This window comes from Oryctolagus cuniculus, chromosome 1, assembly GCF_964237555.1.
Source record: "Oryctolagus cuniculus chromosome 1, mOryCun1.1, whole genome shotgun sequence".
NCBI classification, from domain to species: domain Eukaryota; kingdom Metazoa; phylum Chordata; class Mammalia; order Lagomorpha; family Leporidae; genus Oryctolagus; species Oryctolagus cuniculus.
This window is the reverse complement of record NC_091432.1, coordinates 224,475,297-224,492,243: the sequence shown is the minus strand read 5'-3', so window position 1 is coordinate 224,492,243 and position 16,947 is coordinate 224,475,297. Positions and strand designations below refer to the sequence as shown.

General features: G+C 46.8%; 1 protein-coding gene across 1 annotated transcript in view; it reads left to right on the top strand.

Annotated features, from left to right (window-relative positions):
* Positions 1–1,709: 1,709 nt before the first annotated feature.
* Positions 1,710–16,947, top strand: part of CDK5RAP2 (CDK5 regulatory subunit associated protein 2) — a 207,464-nt gene continuing 192,226 nt past the window's right edge. The window contains exons 1-2 of the mRNA XM_017350098.3: positions 1,710–1,954; positions 16,836–16,903. Of these exons, the coding sequence (XP_017205587.3) occupies positions 1,899–1,954; positions 16,836–16,903 (124 nt within the window). The 5' untranslated portion in view covers positions 1,710–1,898. The remainder of the gene's footprint in view (positions 1,955–16,835; positions 16,904–16,947) is intronic.

Here is a 16,947-nt window from a genome sequence, read left to right as displayed (position 1 = left end):
ATCTAGAGGGGCAGGGTGGGAATCTTGACACCGCCTTGCTTTCGGACACACTGATCTGGACTGAATCTAGCAGTGGTCAGGAGGCTTGGTTCTGGGGCTTCAAGGACCGCTCCTTCCCTGGGGCAGTGCATGCCGGGTGCCAAGCCCACTCCCTCTTTCGGGCTATTGCTGTTGACTGATTCTGGTGGTGGCTGAGGTGTCGCTCCCCCTCTTCGTGGAGGAACGACACAGGACCCTGCGCTGTTCTTTCGTCTGCTCGGCCCTCCCCGGGTTTGCTGCTGGTTCTTCCCGGGTTGGCTACTATCCCTTCCACCTCCGTGGAAGGGCAGTTCCCCCTGGCCGCATTCCCCACTTCCGCAGGGGAGCGGCACACCGCCGGCCGGTTCTCTCGGGGGCTGCACGGGTTCCCTTAGATGTTCCCCATAGATGTTCCTGGTGCATGCCGTCTCTCTCCTCCTTTATAGTCCTCCTCCGCCAATCCCAACTCGGCTGCCCACACGCCGAGTACGCTGCTCTCCTCCAATCAGGAGCAAGTCCTACAGTTTATTGGCTGAACTGGAGGCAGCTGTGCGGAAGCTGTTTACTTCTCTCCCAGCGCCATATTGTGGGAGAGCAGATGCATAGAATAAGTCTTAATTCCAGTAACTCAGTCTAGTCCGGTTTGCTCCCCACACTGAGGGTCTGCAGAAGGAAGAGGGACAAGTGCAGAGGCTGGGCTCTGAAAGCCTCACTAATGCTGAGGGAGGGGAGAGAAGAGGAGGAGGGAAGAAGAGGAGAGGAGAGGAGAGGAGAGGAGAGGAGAGGAGAGGAGAGGAGAGAGGAGAGGAGAGATCTTCTGCCAGAGATCTTCTACCTGCTTTTTCACTCCTCAAATGCTCACGACAGTCAGGGCTGGGCCAAGAACTGCATCCGAGTCTCCCAGGTGGGTGGCAGGGATTCAAGTACTTGAACCATCACCTTGCTACCTCCCAGGGCATGCATTAACAGGAAGCTGGATTGAAAGTGCACTAGCTGGGACTAGAATCAGGCACTCTGTGGGCCCTCTGATATGGGAGGTGGGCTTAACCTGCTGTAGCACAATGCCAGCCTCAGGAGAGTCCTCATTTAGTTGGCAGGAGCCACGGATCTGGCTCCAGTTCACAGACTTAGTGCATATTACTAAGGGGGGAATCACTCCTTTCGAGCCTTGGTTTAGCTATTGCAGGCGCGTTTTAGTAGTAATGGTAATAAAGGACCACTAAGTGCGAGCTTGGAGTGGAGTCTGACCCCTTGTATCGGAGGGAGGAACCATTTGTTTCAAACTACGTGTGCAAACAACTAGGATTCCACAGGTAGGATTTTTCTAAAGTGAATCAGCATCTTAGTATATGGGTGGGAGCCTTTTGGAGACACAGATCCAAAGAGTCATCATTCTAGAAAAGCAAATACCGCCTCAGGAACTCTGAAGTTCCCATAGGAACTGTATTCCCATCTCCCGCTTAAACTAACGGACCACAGTCAGTTTTTGCCCTCAACAAAGATGGCACCTGCGGGCTCCTGCGGGAATGCCCTCATAAAAAATGGCAGCTCCTTCTCTTTCGTTAGTTTTATGGGCTAAAGCGCCGACGTTCTGCCCTTAGTTAAGATGGCGCCCATTGCCGCTTCCCTGCCCTGCCTCTCGCCGCCGCAGGTTGGCTTCACAGCGCGCGTCCGTGGCCCCGCCTTGTTTCCGCAGGAAGAAGCGCCGGGAAATATGGCGGCCGCTGTGGTTTGAATTCCAGCGGCGCCGCGGGAGTCAGAACAAGAGCTGGGTTGGAAGGGGGGCGGGGACCGGGGGAGACGGGCGGGTCGCCACAGCGGGGGCAACCAGTGGCGCCGCCCCCACAGGCACCAGCGCCACCATCGCCTTTTCATCCGCTATGGACTCGGTGTTGGAAGAGGACGTCAGCCTCCCTGGGACGCTCAGCGGCTGCAGGTGCGGCCCGGGCACAGTGAGGGGGTTCGCGGTCATCAGGCTGGGCTCTCCGCTGATGGGGCCCTGGGGTTTGCTCTTGCGGGTGTTGGAGTGTTTGGTCCCGGGCAGTGTGTGTGTATGCCTGCCTACTTCAGGTTATTTTACGGAGGGAGGCTTTGCGTTGATCGTGTGGGGGTCCCCACTGGCCCCACACTCGCTTCTGTTGTTTTGGGGCGCTCTTGGAAGAGGAGGTGAAAGCCGGGTTAAGGGGCTTTCTGAAAGAGCAGGCCGAGGGGGACCACTTGGAGTATGCTAGTAGTTGGGGGCTGGTTGTGGGACGGGGGTCTTGAGGGTGTTTGATGGCTCACCCTGGGCACGGGTTTGCTTTCATCGTGGGGGAGGTAGTGCCAGCGCCCAGACTTTTCTTATTAAGGTCACAGAGTCGCGACGGAGGATGGAAGCAGTGAAGTACAGTGTTTAAGTTCCTTGGCTGGAGTTAGAACTGGATTCAAATTCAGACTTATAAAGTAGTCATCTGGTGGCCTTGGTAAAGTGACTGAATCTGATTTCCCATCTGCACAGTGGGCCGGTGTTAATATCCACGCAGCAGAATGGGGTGAAGATTGAAAGAGGCAGTTCACTGGGCAAGTGTAGTTAGTGCCTGGCATACAATGAGTGCTGAAAAAATGCTCTAGTGTTGCCATTGTCCTTACTATGATCAGTAGTGATGGAGATTGAGGACTAATGGCTGAGAGTGGCCTTCCAAGTCCCCATTGCTGGTGGGGCTGGGGTCTCTGTGGCAGGAGGTTCTGCTTGGGTCCTAGACTGCTCTGGGCTGGGTCTCGGGTTGTACCTGGGTCCTGATGGGAGAGTAGATGGAAGGAAGGGGAGGAGAGTCCTGACGGAACCCACACTGCTTACCTAGTTTTCCTAGGGACAGGCTGCTGCTTTTGCTCAACAGATTCTTAGTGAATGAAATTGTTATTTAATGTGTAAACTGGATGCTTTTAAGAGTAACTTGGGCACAGTCAGTATGTGTGCCTGAACAGCAAGGTAGGAATCCAGCGGTGGTGTCCTGGGCAAATCTGGAAGATGCGTACTCTGTGTATCACGTACAAAGCTCTTTGCAGCTTTTGCCTAATCAGATCTTTGTGGAAGTTCATTATGTCCCTTCTCTTCATCTTAACCACCACTACTACCACTGCCTCTCACCTGTACTGTTCTGGCTTCCTTTAACCACCAGCAGTTGTTAATACTACAGCTTGAAAACTCTATTTTTTTTTTTTAGAATATGGCTAGCTTTTTAAAAAATTATTTAAGGTATACAAATTTCATGTATTCCTATATGCAGATTCAGGAACATACTAATACTTCCTCCCCGACCTTTCCTCCTGCCCACACTCCCACCCTTCTTCCTCCTCCCTCTCTTATTCCTATTCTTAATTTTTACAAATATCTGTTTTCCGTTAACTTTGTACTCATAAGATTAACCCTAAACTAAGTGAAGAGTTCAACAAATAGTATGAAGAAAAAAAGCACTGTTCCTCAACAGTAAAGGCCTGTAAACAAATATCAAGTTTCAAAATGTCAATTTTACTTCTATAGATTACCTTTTAGGTACTCTATTAGTTATATAGATCAGGGAAAACATGATATTTGTCACTTTGGGACTGGCTTATTTCACTAACTATAATGGTTTCCAGTGGCATCCATTTTGTTGCAAATGAAAGGACTTCATTTTTTTAACTGCTGTATAGTATTCTATAGTATATATATAGAATAATTTCTTTATCCAGTCTTTAGTTGATGGGCATCTGAGTTGATTCTGTATCTTAGCTGTTGTGAAATAAGTTGCAATAAACATGAGGGTACAGATCACTCTTTGATACGCAGATTTCATTTCATTTGAGAAAATTCCTGGGAGTGGATGGCTGGGTCATATGGCAGGTCTGTATTTAGATTTCTGAGGTATCTCCATCCTAGCACAGTGGCTGCATTGAAATACATCCTCATCAGCAGTGAGCTGGGTTTCCATTTTCCCCACATCCTTGCCAGCATTTATTGTTTGTTGATTTCTTATGAGGGCCATTCTAACTGGGGGTGAGGTGAAACCTCATGTGGTTTTGATTTGCATTTCCCTGATGGCTAGTGATCCCGAGCATTTTCTCATGTGTCTGTTGGCCGTTTGTATTATCTCTTGAAAAATGCCTGTTCAAGTCCTTTGCCCATTTCTTAACTGGATTGGAAAACTATTAAATATAAATCTGATCCCCACAGTCTGCTGCTAAGTACTTTGAACACTTTTTATTGCCATGAGGATAAAGCCCATTACTCTCTCAGCTGGCGCCACTCTCATCTCAGTGCTGGTTGACCAAATACTTGGCTTTGGGACCCAGACCTAGCTCAGTTTGAATCCCAGTTCTGCTACTTTACCCTGTGACCTTGATAAGTCACTCATCCTCTTTTAACTTCAATTTTCATCATCTATAAAATGGGTTTGTGCTAAGCCCAGGATTAGCATAAGGATTAAAATGAGTTTACTCAACAGAATAGCAAATACTCTCCTTTCCCTCCTCTCCCTGCCTTTGCAGGACCAGGGTGTTGCACACTTCCTGATAGCTAATCTGTCTGCATCTTCCCCAGCTCCTCCCTGTCATCAGGATGAAGCTCTTTAACGTGATTTCCAGAATTCTTCATGGTCTGGCCCGGTGTGCCTCTCTAGCCTCCTCTCTCTCTAATTCCCTACCCATGTCTCCTCCTCTTCACCTTATACCTGGCTGCCAGAATCTGTCACCCTTGGTCTTGCCTTGTCCTTCCTCACATTGAGCCTGCGCACTTGTTGCTCCTGCTGTGTGGGGGGCCCTCCTGACTGCCCTTGGCCTTACTCATGCCTGCCATGTCTCAGGTCTCAGACATCACTGCTAGCAAGCTTGCTGACACTCCCTCTCCCCATCTGTGCCCTCTACCATTCTGGCCACCCTCACCTGTCAGTGACCTTACTCCAGCCCTTGATGGCTTCACTGAATTTGATTGACCAGTGCTGTGCAACAGAAATACAATGTAGGCCATGTCTATAATTAAAAGTTTTCTAGAAGCCGTATTTTAAAAAGCAAATTGAAATAGGTAGAATTAGTAATATATTTTATTTTTTTTAAAGATTTTATTTTTTTGAGAGATAGAGTTACAAACAGTGAGAGGCAGAGAGAGAGATCTTCCTTCCGTTGGTTTACTCCCCAAATGGCTGCAACGGCCAGAGCTGTGCCAATCTGAAGCTAGGAGTCAGGAGCTTCTTCCCAGTCTCTCAGGGTGCAGGGGCCCAAGGACTTGGGCCATCTTGTACTGCTTTCCCAGGCCACAGCAGAGAGCCAGATTGGAAGAGGAGCAGCCAGGACTAGAACTGGTGCCAATATGGGATTCTGGCGCTGCAGGCGGAGGATTAACCTACTGTGCCACGACGCCAGCCTAGTAATATATTTTATTTAAGCTAATATTTCCATATGCAAGTTGAGCATCTCAAATTGGGAAATCAGAAATTTAAAATGCTCCTACACTTGAAACTTTTTGAGCATTGACATGTTGCCACAATTGGAAAATTCCACATGTGACCTCGTGTGACAGGTCAAAGTCAAAATGCTGGGCATTGGGGCCAGTGCTGTGGCATAGCAGGTAAAACCGCCACCTGCAGTGCCAACATCCCATATGGGTGCTGTTTCGAGTCCTGGCTGCTCCACTTCTGATCCAGCTCTCTGCTGTGGCCTGAGAAAGCAGTAGAAGATGGCCCAGGTTCTTGGGCCCCTACACACACATGGGAAGACCCAGAGGAAGCTCCTGGCTCCTGGCTTTGGGTCAGTGCAGCTCGGGCCATTGTAGTCAGTTGGGAAGTGAACCAGTGGAGGGAGGACATATCTCTCTCTCTCTCCCTCCCTTCCTCCCTCCCTCCTTCTCTCTCTCTCTCTCTCTCTTCTCTCCCTGTGTAACTCTGACTTTCAAATAGATAAAAAAATCTTTAAAACAAAAAGCAAAATGCAGGGCATTAAAATATTTTATGACATTATCTTCTGGCTATATGGGTAAGGCATATATGAATTTCAGTGTTTAGACTTGGGTCTCATCCCCGAGGTATCTCATGGATATGCAAATAGTTCAGAATCCAAAAAAATCTGCAATGCTTTAGTCCCAAACACTTTGAATAAGGGATTCTCAACCTGTATTATCATTCTAACTTGTATTCAATAGAAAAACTTATTAATGAGATATTTCCCAATTTTTAAAATCTTGCTAAGTCTTTGAAATTCAGTCTGAGATTTAGACTTACGGTGTGTCTCCATTTGCACTAACCACATTTCAATTAAAATAGGTACCTGTGGTCAGTGGCTCCTGTACTGGATACTGTAGGCGTTGGCTGTTAACTTATCTGTCTTCCAGATAAGACTGTGACCCATTTGAGAACAGGGACTGCATTTTGTCCATCTCTGTCACCCAGTTGCTACCTGGGTACCTGGTACATAATAGGGGCTCAGTGACTGTTAATTCACTGAACAGACAGTGATGGTGTTGTCCCCTCACAGAGGCACAGTGAATGGTCTGGGATGACACAAGAAGTGCACAATCGAATCATGATTCAAATCCAAGTTTACTGACTCCACAGCCTGGTTCTCAGTCCCCTGTCCTGCCTTTCCACTGGTTCTCTGAACCTGTTCTGACTGACTGGATTCTCAGAGGATTTTACAGAGCTCCTAGCACTTGAGCTGGCCCTTAAAGAGAAGCAGAGATGGGAGGGGGAGAGAGGAGGGGAGAGGGAGACACACTCCATTGGGTGATCACAATGGAAGAGAAAAATCCCTAAAGGGAAATTATTCTCATATGTGACTTTCTGAGCACTGTTCTGTTTGGTAGTTTCCAAGGCTAGTTTTAAAGTCTAAATTAGTGTCCAAGTTGTCCCTAGACTTTTGGTGAATTAGGTCAGTGTGTGTCATTTCCTCTAGACATTGTCACCCCTGGGAGCCCCAGATAGCCCTAGACCTGTGAGACTTAGGCCCAGATTTTGGCCCCAGGGACTGTGCCCAAGCCAAGGCCCTTTCTTGTGTTGCCTGCTGGTGTGAAAAGAACCAGGGTTCTGGAGTCAAGGTGACAAGGTTTGAATCCTGGGTCAGCCAGTTAGTGGGTGTGTTGCTTTTAAAAATTTTGGTTTATTTTCACTTTACCTGAAAGGTGGAGAGAGGTGGGGGAGGGAAGTATCTTCCATTTGCTGGTTCATTCCCAAAATGCCTACAACAGCAGGGACTGGGCCAGGTCAAAGCCAGGAGCTGGGAACTCTGTCTGGGTCTTCCATTTGGTCTCTACACTGGGGCCCGAGTACTTGAGCCATTACCTGATGCCTCCCAGGATGTGCATTAGCAGGAAGCTGGATTGAAAGTGGAGCCAGCACTTGATCCAGGCACTCTGATATGGGATGTGGGCACCCCTAGTGGTGTTCTAACCACAGAGCTCAACACGCACCTCAAGATGTTGCTGCGAGTAAGTCAACTAACCCTTCAGAACATCAGTTTCTCTGTGATTGATGATAGTGCCTGTTTGATTGGATGGTTACATGGATGAAGTGAGGTTTTTAAGCGCCTGCCGCTTGTCGGGGAGGACGGTAAATGCCAGCTACTTTTGTTATATTCTTACCACGATGCACTGCTTCCTGGACGGATCCTCAGTGCCCACAACTGTGGGTGCATTCTTTTCTTTTCATGCCCACGAGTCTGCCTTTTCGCAGCGGTGAGCTTCCTGAGGTCTGGGCCCAAGCTTATTTATCCACAGAGTTCTCCAGAACATGACCGTTGAGTGCTTACTACCTGATTAGGAGTGGACCAAAAGGAAATGTTTTCCTCATAGCACAGTTTATAGTTTCACGGGCAGAGTGTCTTCATGTACTTTTGTAGAAGGAGCTCTGGGAGGGGCCTGTAGCTCACTGGGTTAAAGCCCCAGGCTACAGTGCTGGCATCCCATGTAGGCACAGGTTCCAGTCTTGGCTGCTCCACTTCCAATCCGGCTCTGTGTGAATGCACCAGGGAAAGCAGTGGAAGATGGCCGAAGTGCTTGGGCCCTTGCACCCATGTGGGAGACCCAGAAGAAGCTCCTGGCTCCTGGCTTTGGAACGGCTCAGTCCTGGCCGTTGTAGCCGTTTGGGGAGTGAACCAGCAGATGGACGACCTCTCTGTCTCTAACTCTTTCTCTAACTCTTTCAAATAAATAAAAAAAAGTCTTAAAAAAAAGAGGCCTGGGAAAGGATGGTGGAGTGAAATTTCTATGAGGATCTGATGGTAGTGGGAGGGCTGTCCTTGGACGGGGAGGTGGGGATACTGTAGACTGGGGTGTTCTAGGAGAGCACCCCGAATTGTTAATACAAGCTCAGTGAGGACAGGGGAGCATGTCTGTTTCACTCTCCATCGTATTTTTTTTTTTTTTTTGACAGGCAGAGTTAGACAGTGAGGGAGAGAGACAGAGAGAAAGGTCTCCTTCTGTTGGTTCACCCCCCAAATGGCCGCCATGGCTGGCGTGTTGCAGTGAACTGAAGCCAGGAACCAGGCGCTTCCTCCTGGTCTCCCACGTGGGTGCAGGGCCCAAGTACTTGGGCCATCCTCCACTGCCTGCCCAGGCCACAGCAGAGAGCTGGACTGGAATTGGAGCAACTGGGACAGAACCGGTGCCCCAACTGGGACTAGAACCCGGAGTGCCTGCGCCGCAGGCAGAGGATTAGCCTAGTGGGCTGTGGCGCTGACCTCTCCATCGTATTTTTTTTTAACACCGAGGGCTGTCTCTGGTGCAGAGTAGAGGAGAAGCTCAATAAATATTTGATGAATGAATCTGTTTTGTTCCGTGTCTGTTGGAAAAAATGACTACTGTGTAAATATAGGCTCCATATATAGTCGTGCTGTGCTGTGTTATAATCACTGTGGAAAAGTGCACACGTATGATATCAACTGGTACAGTCTCTCGGGACCACAATTTGGCGTTATCTATTCACATTCAAAACATGCCTAAAAGTTGTATTGAGATATAGGAGGGGGAGTCTTCAAAAGTTCATGCAGAACTATGGAAAAACTTTATTGATTTCAAAATTTTTGCGCCAAAATAAACTTACCTTTTAATTTTTTGCTTTTAGTGTAATCAATATAATTTGTAGATACAGTTAAAAACAATGTAGTGATCTTCCTTCTCCCTCTTTTTTTCAGTTTTTGAGATAATATTTTTAATTTACATTACAGTTAAGGGCTTAATGTTCCATCAAATAAAAGATTCAACAAATTAAAAGTAAAAAAGCCCTGGTTTAGCAGGAATACTGGCAAGGGTTATAAATAATAATTAAATGGAAAGATGGCCATTTACTCATGTAGAGTAAATATTAAAGTAATCACAAATCATTGAAACTATAGTAGTATAACATTTTTTAAAAAAGATTTATTTATTTATTTGGAAAGGTAGAATTAGAGAGAGAAAGAGATGGGGGGGGCGGTGAGAGAGAGAGAGAGAGATCTTCCTTCCTCTGGCCTGCTCCCCAAACAGCTGGACTGAAGCTAGGAGCTAGGAGCCTCATTTGAGTCCCCCACATGGGTGGCAGGGGTCCAAACACTTGGGTCATCCTCCATGCCAGCAGCAGGGAGCTGGATCAGAAGTGGAGCAGCCGGGGCCGGCGCTGCGGCTCACTAGGCTAATCCTCCGCCTTGCGGCGCCGGCACACCAGGTTCTAGTCCCTGTCAGGGCGCCGGATTCTGTCCCGGTTGCCCCTCTTCCAGGCCAGCTCTCTGCTGTGGCCTGGGAGTGCAGTGGAGGATGGCCCAAGTGCTTGGGCCCTGCACCCCATGGGAGACCAGGATAAGTACCTGGCTCCTGCCATCGGATCAGCGTGGTGCACTGGCCGCGGCGGCCATTGGAGGGTGAACCAATGGCAAAGGAAGACCTTTCTCTCTCTCTCTCTCTCTCTCTCTCTCTGTCCACTCTGCCTGTCAAGAAGTGGAACAGCTTGGACAAGAATTGGTGCCCACATGGGATGCCAGTGTTGCAGGTGGCAGCTCCACCTGTGACACCCCAATGCTGGTCCCAGTAGTATAGCATTCTTAAGCATTGGCTTAACAAAGGTATGAAGCAAAGTTTGACAAAACTATATTCGCAGTAACACTGATAGACATAGGCATTTCTTTTTTTGTTCTTTTAAACTCCACTTTTTCCTCCTAGTTTTTATTGATTTATTTACTCTGTGTGTGTGTGTGTGAGAGAGAGAGAGAGACAGACAGACAGAGAGAGACAGAGAGGTGGAGCAGAGATCTTCCATTTCTGGTTTACTCCCCAAATGTTCACAACAGCTGGGGCTGGGCCAGGCTGAAGCCAGGAGCTGGGAACTCAGTCCTGATCTCTTCTCTGGGTGGCAGGGACTCAACCACTTGAGCCGTCACAGCTGCCTCCCAGGGTGTGTATTAGCAGGAAGCCAGTATCCGGAGTGAAGCCAGGACCTGAACCCGTGCACTCTGACCCAGGACGCAGGCATTCTGAGTGACTCCTTAATTGCTGCGCCAAATGCGTACCCCTAATTCTACTTTTTCATGAACTTTTTGAAGTATGTTTGTAATGTACAGACCATAAAGCTCACCTATTTAGTTACTCTCCAGGGGGTGGGTGTGTCTATTTTTGTCTGTTTTATTTGTGCCCAGGTTTCTGTGTGGACGTGTGTTTTCTGATGGGCATATCCCCAGGAGTAGAATTGCTGGTCATACAGTAACTCAGTATTGAGCATTTGTGAGGAGCTGCAGAACTCTGTCTTAAGTGACTGCAGCCCTTTGTCCCTCCCATCAGCACTCTTTAGGGTTCTAGTCACTTCACACCCTCACCAGCACTTGTTGTTGTCTTTCTGGTTGTAGCCATACTTGGAGGTATGAAATGGGGTCTCTGTGGTGTTGATTTACATTTCTCTGGTGACTAATGATGTTAAATATCTCTTCATATGCTTATTAGTAATTTGCATATTTTCTTTGAAGAAATGTTTGTTCAAATCCTTTGCTCATTTAAAGTATGATAATATGTTTTGACCCAAATATTTCTCTTCTTATTATCTTAGAGAAATCCTCATTTATCTGCACAGTGGGGCCTATATAAGGATACTCATACAGCATCATTCATAAGAGGAAAACTTGGAAATAAATGGAATTACTCTCAGTAGGCGATTGGGCAAACACAACATCCCTTCACAGGAGTCTTTCTGACTGTGGCCATTGGTAGTTCATCAAACTCAATGTAACATTTCGGGCTGGTGCTGTGGTTGAAAGGTTAAGCCTCTTCCTTCAGTGCCAGCATCCCATATGGGTGCTAGTTCTGAGTCCCAGCTGCTCTACTTCCCATCCAGCTCCTTGCTAATGTGCCTGGGAAGTCAGCAGAGGATGGCCCAAATGCTTGGGCCCCTGTGCCCATGTGGGAGACTTGGAAGAAGTCCTTGGAGAAGAGACCTCTCTCTCCCCCCTTCTATGTATCTCTGCTTTTTTTTTTTTTTTTTTTTTTGTCAGGCAGAGTTAGAGAGAGAGACCGAGAGAAAGTTCTTCCTTCCGTTGGTTCACCCCCAAAATGGCCGCCACGGCCAGCGTGCTGTGCCGAACCGAAGCCAGGAACCAGGTGCTTCCTCCTGGTCTCCCATGTGGGTGCAGGGCCCAAGCACTTGGGCCATCCTCCACTGCCTTCCCGGGCCACAGCAGAGAGTTGGACTGAAAGAGGGAGCAACTAAGACAGAATCTGGTGCCCCAACCGGGACTAGAACCCGGTGTGCCGGCGCTGCAGGCGGAGGATTAGCCTAGTGAGCCGCGGCGTCGGCCTGTATCTCTACCTTTCAAATAAATAAATAAATCTTACAAAAAAGAGAATAGAAAACATTTCGAGAATTAATGGTAATATATTCCTTTCATGATCATGATTAATAAAGTTTGAAAAACTGTAGTAAAAAATATTGAAGCAGGAGTGGGCATTTAGCCTAGTGGTTAAGATGTCTGCATCCCATATTGGATTTCTTAGATTTTATTCCTGTCTCTAGCTCCTGGCTCTGCTTTCCTGCTGATGTAGACCCTGGGAGACAGCAGTGAGGGCTTAAGGAGTTGAGTTCCTGCAACACCTTAATTGTATTCCAGTCTGCCCAGGTCCAACCCGTGCACATATCTGGGAGTGAACCAATGGATGGGGTGGGGGGATGGTTGGGATGGGGGGGTGGGAGGTAGGGTGAAGGAGGGAGCAGGCCCTCTCCTTTCCCCTCTCCTCAGTCGGTGGGGGACCTCCCCATGTCTCCTCTGGAAAGTCAACAGCAGTAATATTAAGGCAGATCTATTTGTACTGTCATGAAAACATCTTTAGGTTACATCTTTAGTAGAGGAAGAATATTGCAGAGTAATACTTATAACTGGATTATATTTTATTTTTAAGACAAAACAATGTCTCTGTACAAACATATAGAAAAAGGTTGAAAGGAGGGGAGTGAGGAATAGTTAAGGAAAACTTCAAGTGTGTAGTTTTTTGTATTTATATATTCTCTAAGAATCAATGTAGACACTATTCTTGTTTATGTGATCCCTTTGGCTCTTAGTCCTATCATTATGATCATTTGTGAACAGAAATTGATCACTGGGACTAGTGAGATGGCATTGGTACATGCCACCTTGATGGGATTGAATTGGAATCCCCTGGTATGTTTCTTTTAAAAAAAAAAAAAACTTTTATTTAATGAATATAAATTTCCAAAGTACAGCTTATGGATTACAATGGCTTCCCTCCCATAACGTCCCTCCCACCTGCAACCCTCCCCTTTCCCACTCCCTCTCCCCTTCCATTCACATCAAGATTCATTTTCGATTCTCTTTATATACAGATCAGTTAAGCATACATTAAGTAAAGATTTCAACAGTTTGCTCCCACACAGAAACATAAAGTGAAAAATACTGTTTGAATAAAAAAGGGAGAGAACGATCCAACATGGGAAGTGAGATACACAGCAGACCCATAGAATGGCAAATGTCCTAAACAGCATTCTGGCCTCATAATCAGCCCTTCAGGCAGGCAGATCTGGCTGAAAAGCCCATGAGAGTATTTCAGGCATGGAAAGCCAAGACACTCTAGGGAAAAAAAAAAAAAAAAAAAACCTAAATGAAAGATCTCCGCGAGTGAGATCCCAGTGGAAAGAACGGGTCGTCAAAGAAGGAGGTACCTTTCTCTGAAGGGAGGAGAGAACTTCCACTTTGACCATGGCGTTGTCTAAAAATTATCAGAGTCAGTGAACTCAGGGGGCTTCCATAGCCTTGGCAGCTCGTGACAAGAGCCTAGGGTGATTACTGATGCCATAAACAAGAGTGTCAATTTGTTAAGTCAACAACAGGAGTCACTGTGCACTTACTCCTCATGTAGGATCTCTGTCCTTAGTGTGCTGTGCATTGAGATTTAATGCTATAACTAGTACTCAAACAGTATTTTTCACTTTATGTTTCTGTGTGGGAGCAAACTGTTGAAATCTTTACTTAATGTATGCTAAACTGATCTTCTGTATATAAAGAGAATCGAAAATGAATCTTGATGTGAATGGAAGGGGAGAGGGAGTGGGAAAGGGGAGGGTTGCAGGTGGGAGGGACGTTATGGGAGGGAAGCCATTGTAATCCATAAGCTGTACTTTGGAAATTTATATTCATTAAATAAAAGTTAAAATAAAAAAAACAATGAAAACAAACAAACAAAAAAGAATCAATGTAGAATGAAAAAGGAATTGCTCTTAGACAAACAGTATGCTTATGGTGTAATTGTGATTGTGTTGTCCAGTTCTGTTAACGTCTGTCTTAACCTTGTATCTGTGAACTGCTTTGTCTGTGTTGGGTCAAGTGGTGTGCATGGACTATTGCTGTTGGCATGTATTGGCACAGAAAGAGATTGTTCCCTTGGGGTCACAGTAGAGCAAGAGGGGAGCAAGCTCAGGTAGGGTCCATTCTGCCACTCAGCAAATATAGGAGTACTTCAAAAAGTTCATGGAAAATGGAGTTAAAAGACTCAATGCAAAATTTTTTGAAATCCATACATATGAGAAGTCTTCAAAAAGATGGTGAAAAATGCATGCTATGAGAAAAACTGCATGTATTTAAATTTTTTATACAAAAATCTACCTTTGAATTGGTTTTCTCTTTTAAAAAATGTTTGAGAGAGAGGAGTATGTGTGTGTGTGTGTGTGTGTGTGTGTGTATGTGTGTGAGAGAGAGAGAGAGAGAGAGCGTGTGCGTGAGAGAGAGAGCGCGCGCGAGAGTGTGCGCGCATGCATGTAAATGTGGGCCCACTTCCATTTGCTGTTTCACTCCCGGATGCCCCCAGAGGCCTGAAGCCAGGAACGTGGACCCCAATCCAGGCCTCCCACTGGGGTGGCAGGGACCTAAGTGCTTGATCCATCACTTGCTGCCTCCCCGTGTCCACATTATAGGAAGCTTGAATCAGGAGCAGAGCTTGAGCACAGACTACCTGGCATGGGGTGCTGGAGTGAAGGCATCCTAAGCAGTGGCTAACCGCTACTCCAAATGGGTAATTCCTGTGTTTTGAACGTTGTGAAGTTCCCTCATGGTCGCCCAGCAGCACCTGCAGTGGCTTTGTGCTGTGCTCACTGCTGGAAGCCTTGGCTTTGGTTCATTTGGTCCATGCCACCATGACCCCTCAAGGAATGCGTTGGGACATCAGGGTGGTGTCGGGGTTCTGAGCACTGGGGTTGGAGCCAGGTCAGCTTAGGGTTTCTACCTTTTTATCTGGGTCTCTGTTTCATTATTTTATAAAAAAATAGCATTTAAAAAATACCACCTCCTACAGAAGACCTGTTTTAAGGGGCAAATGGGAGACTGGCTGCCCTATCCTGGGCATGGCATTGGTGCAGCCTGGTGCCTTGCAGTGTGGGAACTCACCATGGGATGTGTTTCTTAGGATCGTGGTTTATCTTAGGAGTGAGGAGGCCCATGCGCTACCGTGTGCCGCTTCTCTATAGGAGCCCAGACACATGTAAAAAGGGGAAGGATCGCCAGGAACCTGGATTTTGTTCTGAGCTTTGCCGGTTACCTTGGTAATTTTGAGCTCCGTGGTTCCTTCAGTCTTCCTTTCCGTTTGTTGCTAAAATTGTAGCTGAGTCCTCTCTTGGTTGCATTATTTTATTTCTAGTGGGTTTCCATGAGGTCCCAACTTTAATGCAAAGGGTAAGTGTGGACGATCAGAACAGGAAGAAGAAGTGGGGCTGGAAGTGTGGTTGGGACTGGCTGGAGGGTACAGATAGCAGAGGTTCCTAGCTTTTTAGAGTTGGGCAGATAAAGCGCAATTGGAAATTTGTCAGAAACCAGGCAGGAATTTTTATGCTACAGAGTAGTTTCATCGAAGAGCTCGGATGTCCATCAGTTTTTAACTTCAGTGTTTGCTTGTTGGAAGCTAAGACCCAAACCTTGGTGTACTGTGGGAATTAACAGTAAAACTCGTCTTCAAACAGTACTTTATATTTTGTGTGTCTGTGTGGGTGCTGTCTGTTGAAATCTTTACTTAGTATATACTAAGTTGATCTTCTGGCCCCTTGATTTTGTTTTTATGAGTTTCGTTTAGAGACTGGACTTTGACCTTTTAGCAATGCATATAAAACTATAGAAAATTACAAAAGAGGAAAACATATCTCATTTCCCTACAAATTATGATTTTTGATATTTCAGTATATTTCTTTGTTTTTTGTATTTACAGCCCATTTATTTCCAAAATAGACTTGACCTGACTTCAACATAAATGTATCTATATGATTTTAAATAACTGAGAATGTAATCTTTTTTTTTTTTTTAAAGAAGTCTACCATTTGAAACTTTTTCTTTTTCTTTTTCTTTTTTTTGACAGGCAGAGTGGACAGTGAGAGAGAGAGACAGAGAGAAAGGTCTTCCTTTTGCCATTGGTTCACCCTCCAATGGCCGCTGCGGCCGGCGCACCACGCTGATCCGAAGCCAGGAGCCAGGTGCTTATCCTGGTCTCCCATGTGGGTGCAGGGCCCAAGAACCTGGGCCATCCTCCACTGCCCTCCCTGGCCACAGCAGAGAGCTGGCCTGGAAGAGGGGCAACTGGGACAGAATCCAGCGCCCCGACCGGGACTAGAATCCGGTGTGCCGGTGCTGCAGGCAGAGGATTAGCCTGTTGAGCGGTGGCGCCGGCCTGCTCCACTTCTAATCCAGCTTCCTACTAATGGCCTGGGAAAGCAGCAGAAGATGGACCAAGGGCTTGGAGCCCTGCACCTGTGTGGGAGACCGGGAAGAAGTTCCTGGCTCCTGACTTCAGATCAGCCCAGCTCTGGTCATTGTGGCCATTTGGGGAGTGAACTAGTAGATGCATGACCTCTCTCTCTGTCTTTCCCTCTGTCTGTGACTCTGCCTCTCAAATAAATAAATCTTAGAAATGACAAAAAACAGTGGGTGCCACTTATTGGATACTTACTATGTGCCCAGGGTTTCTTTGTTAGTCTGATTTTTATAAGAAAGTGTGGTGTCTGCATTTAGCAGACTAAGAAAGTAAGGCTCAGAAGTTTGCACTTGGCACAGTGCCTCTGCCCCAGCACCTGTTTGGTATACAAGACATTTGGTGTGTGAACAAGTGAATGGATGACCTTGCCGAAGGTCATTCAGCTACTTTTAGAGCTGGACCTCATTCTAAAGCCAAAGCAGCTCTTAACCTGTGTGCTTCATGCCTGCTAGGTAGCTCAGCTGTATGTCCCTCTTGGCTGTGGCTTGTTGGGTTGTCATATGTGGTTCAGGCATTCTTTTTTTTTTTTAATTTATTTTTTATTTTATCGGGCAGTCTTCACAGTCTCTATTGTTCAAACATGGGCTCATCTCTCCCTCCATGTGTTCTCTCCTAGTGGCCTTGTTCCCACTTTACCAGATGACCTAGAGGGCGTCAGCCTCAATGCAGGCTTGGGGAATGGTGGTAAGTACACAGAGCCAGTATCTCCTGGGTAAGAGGGAGGGGAA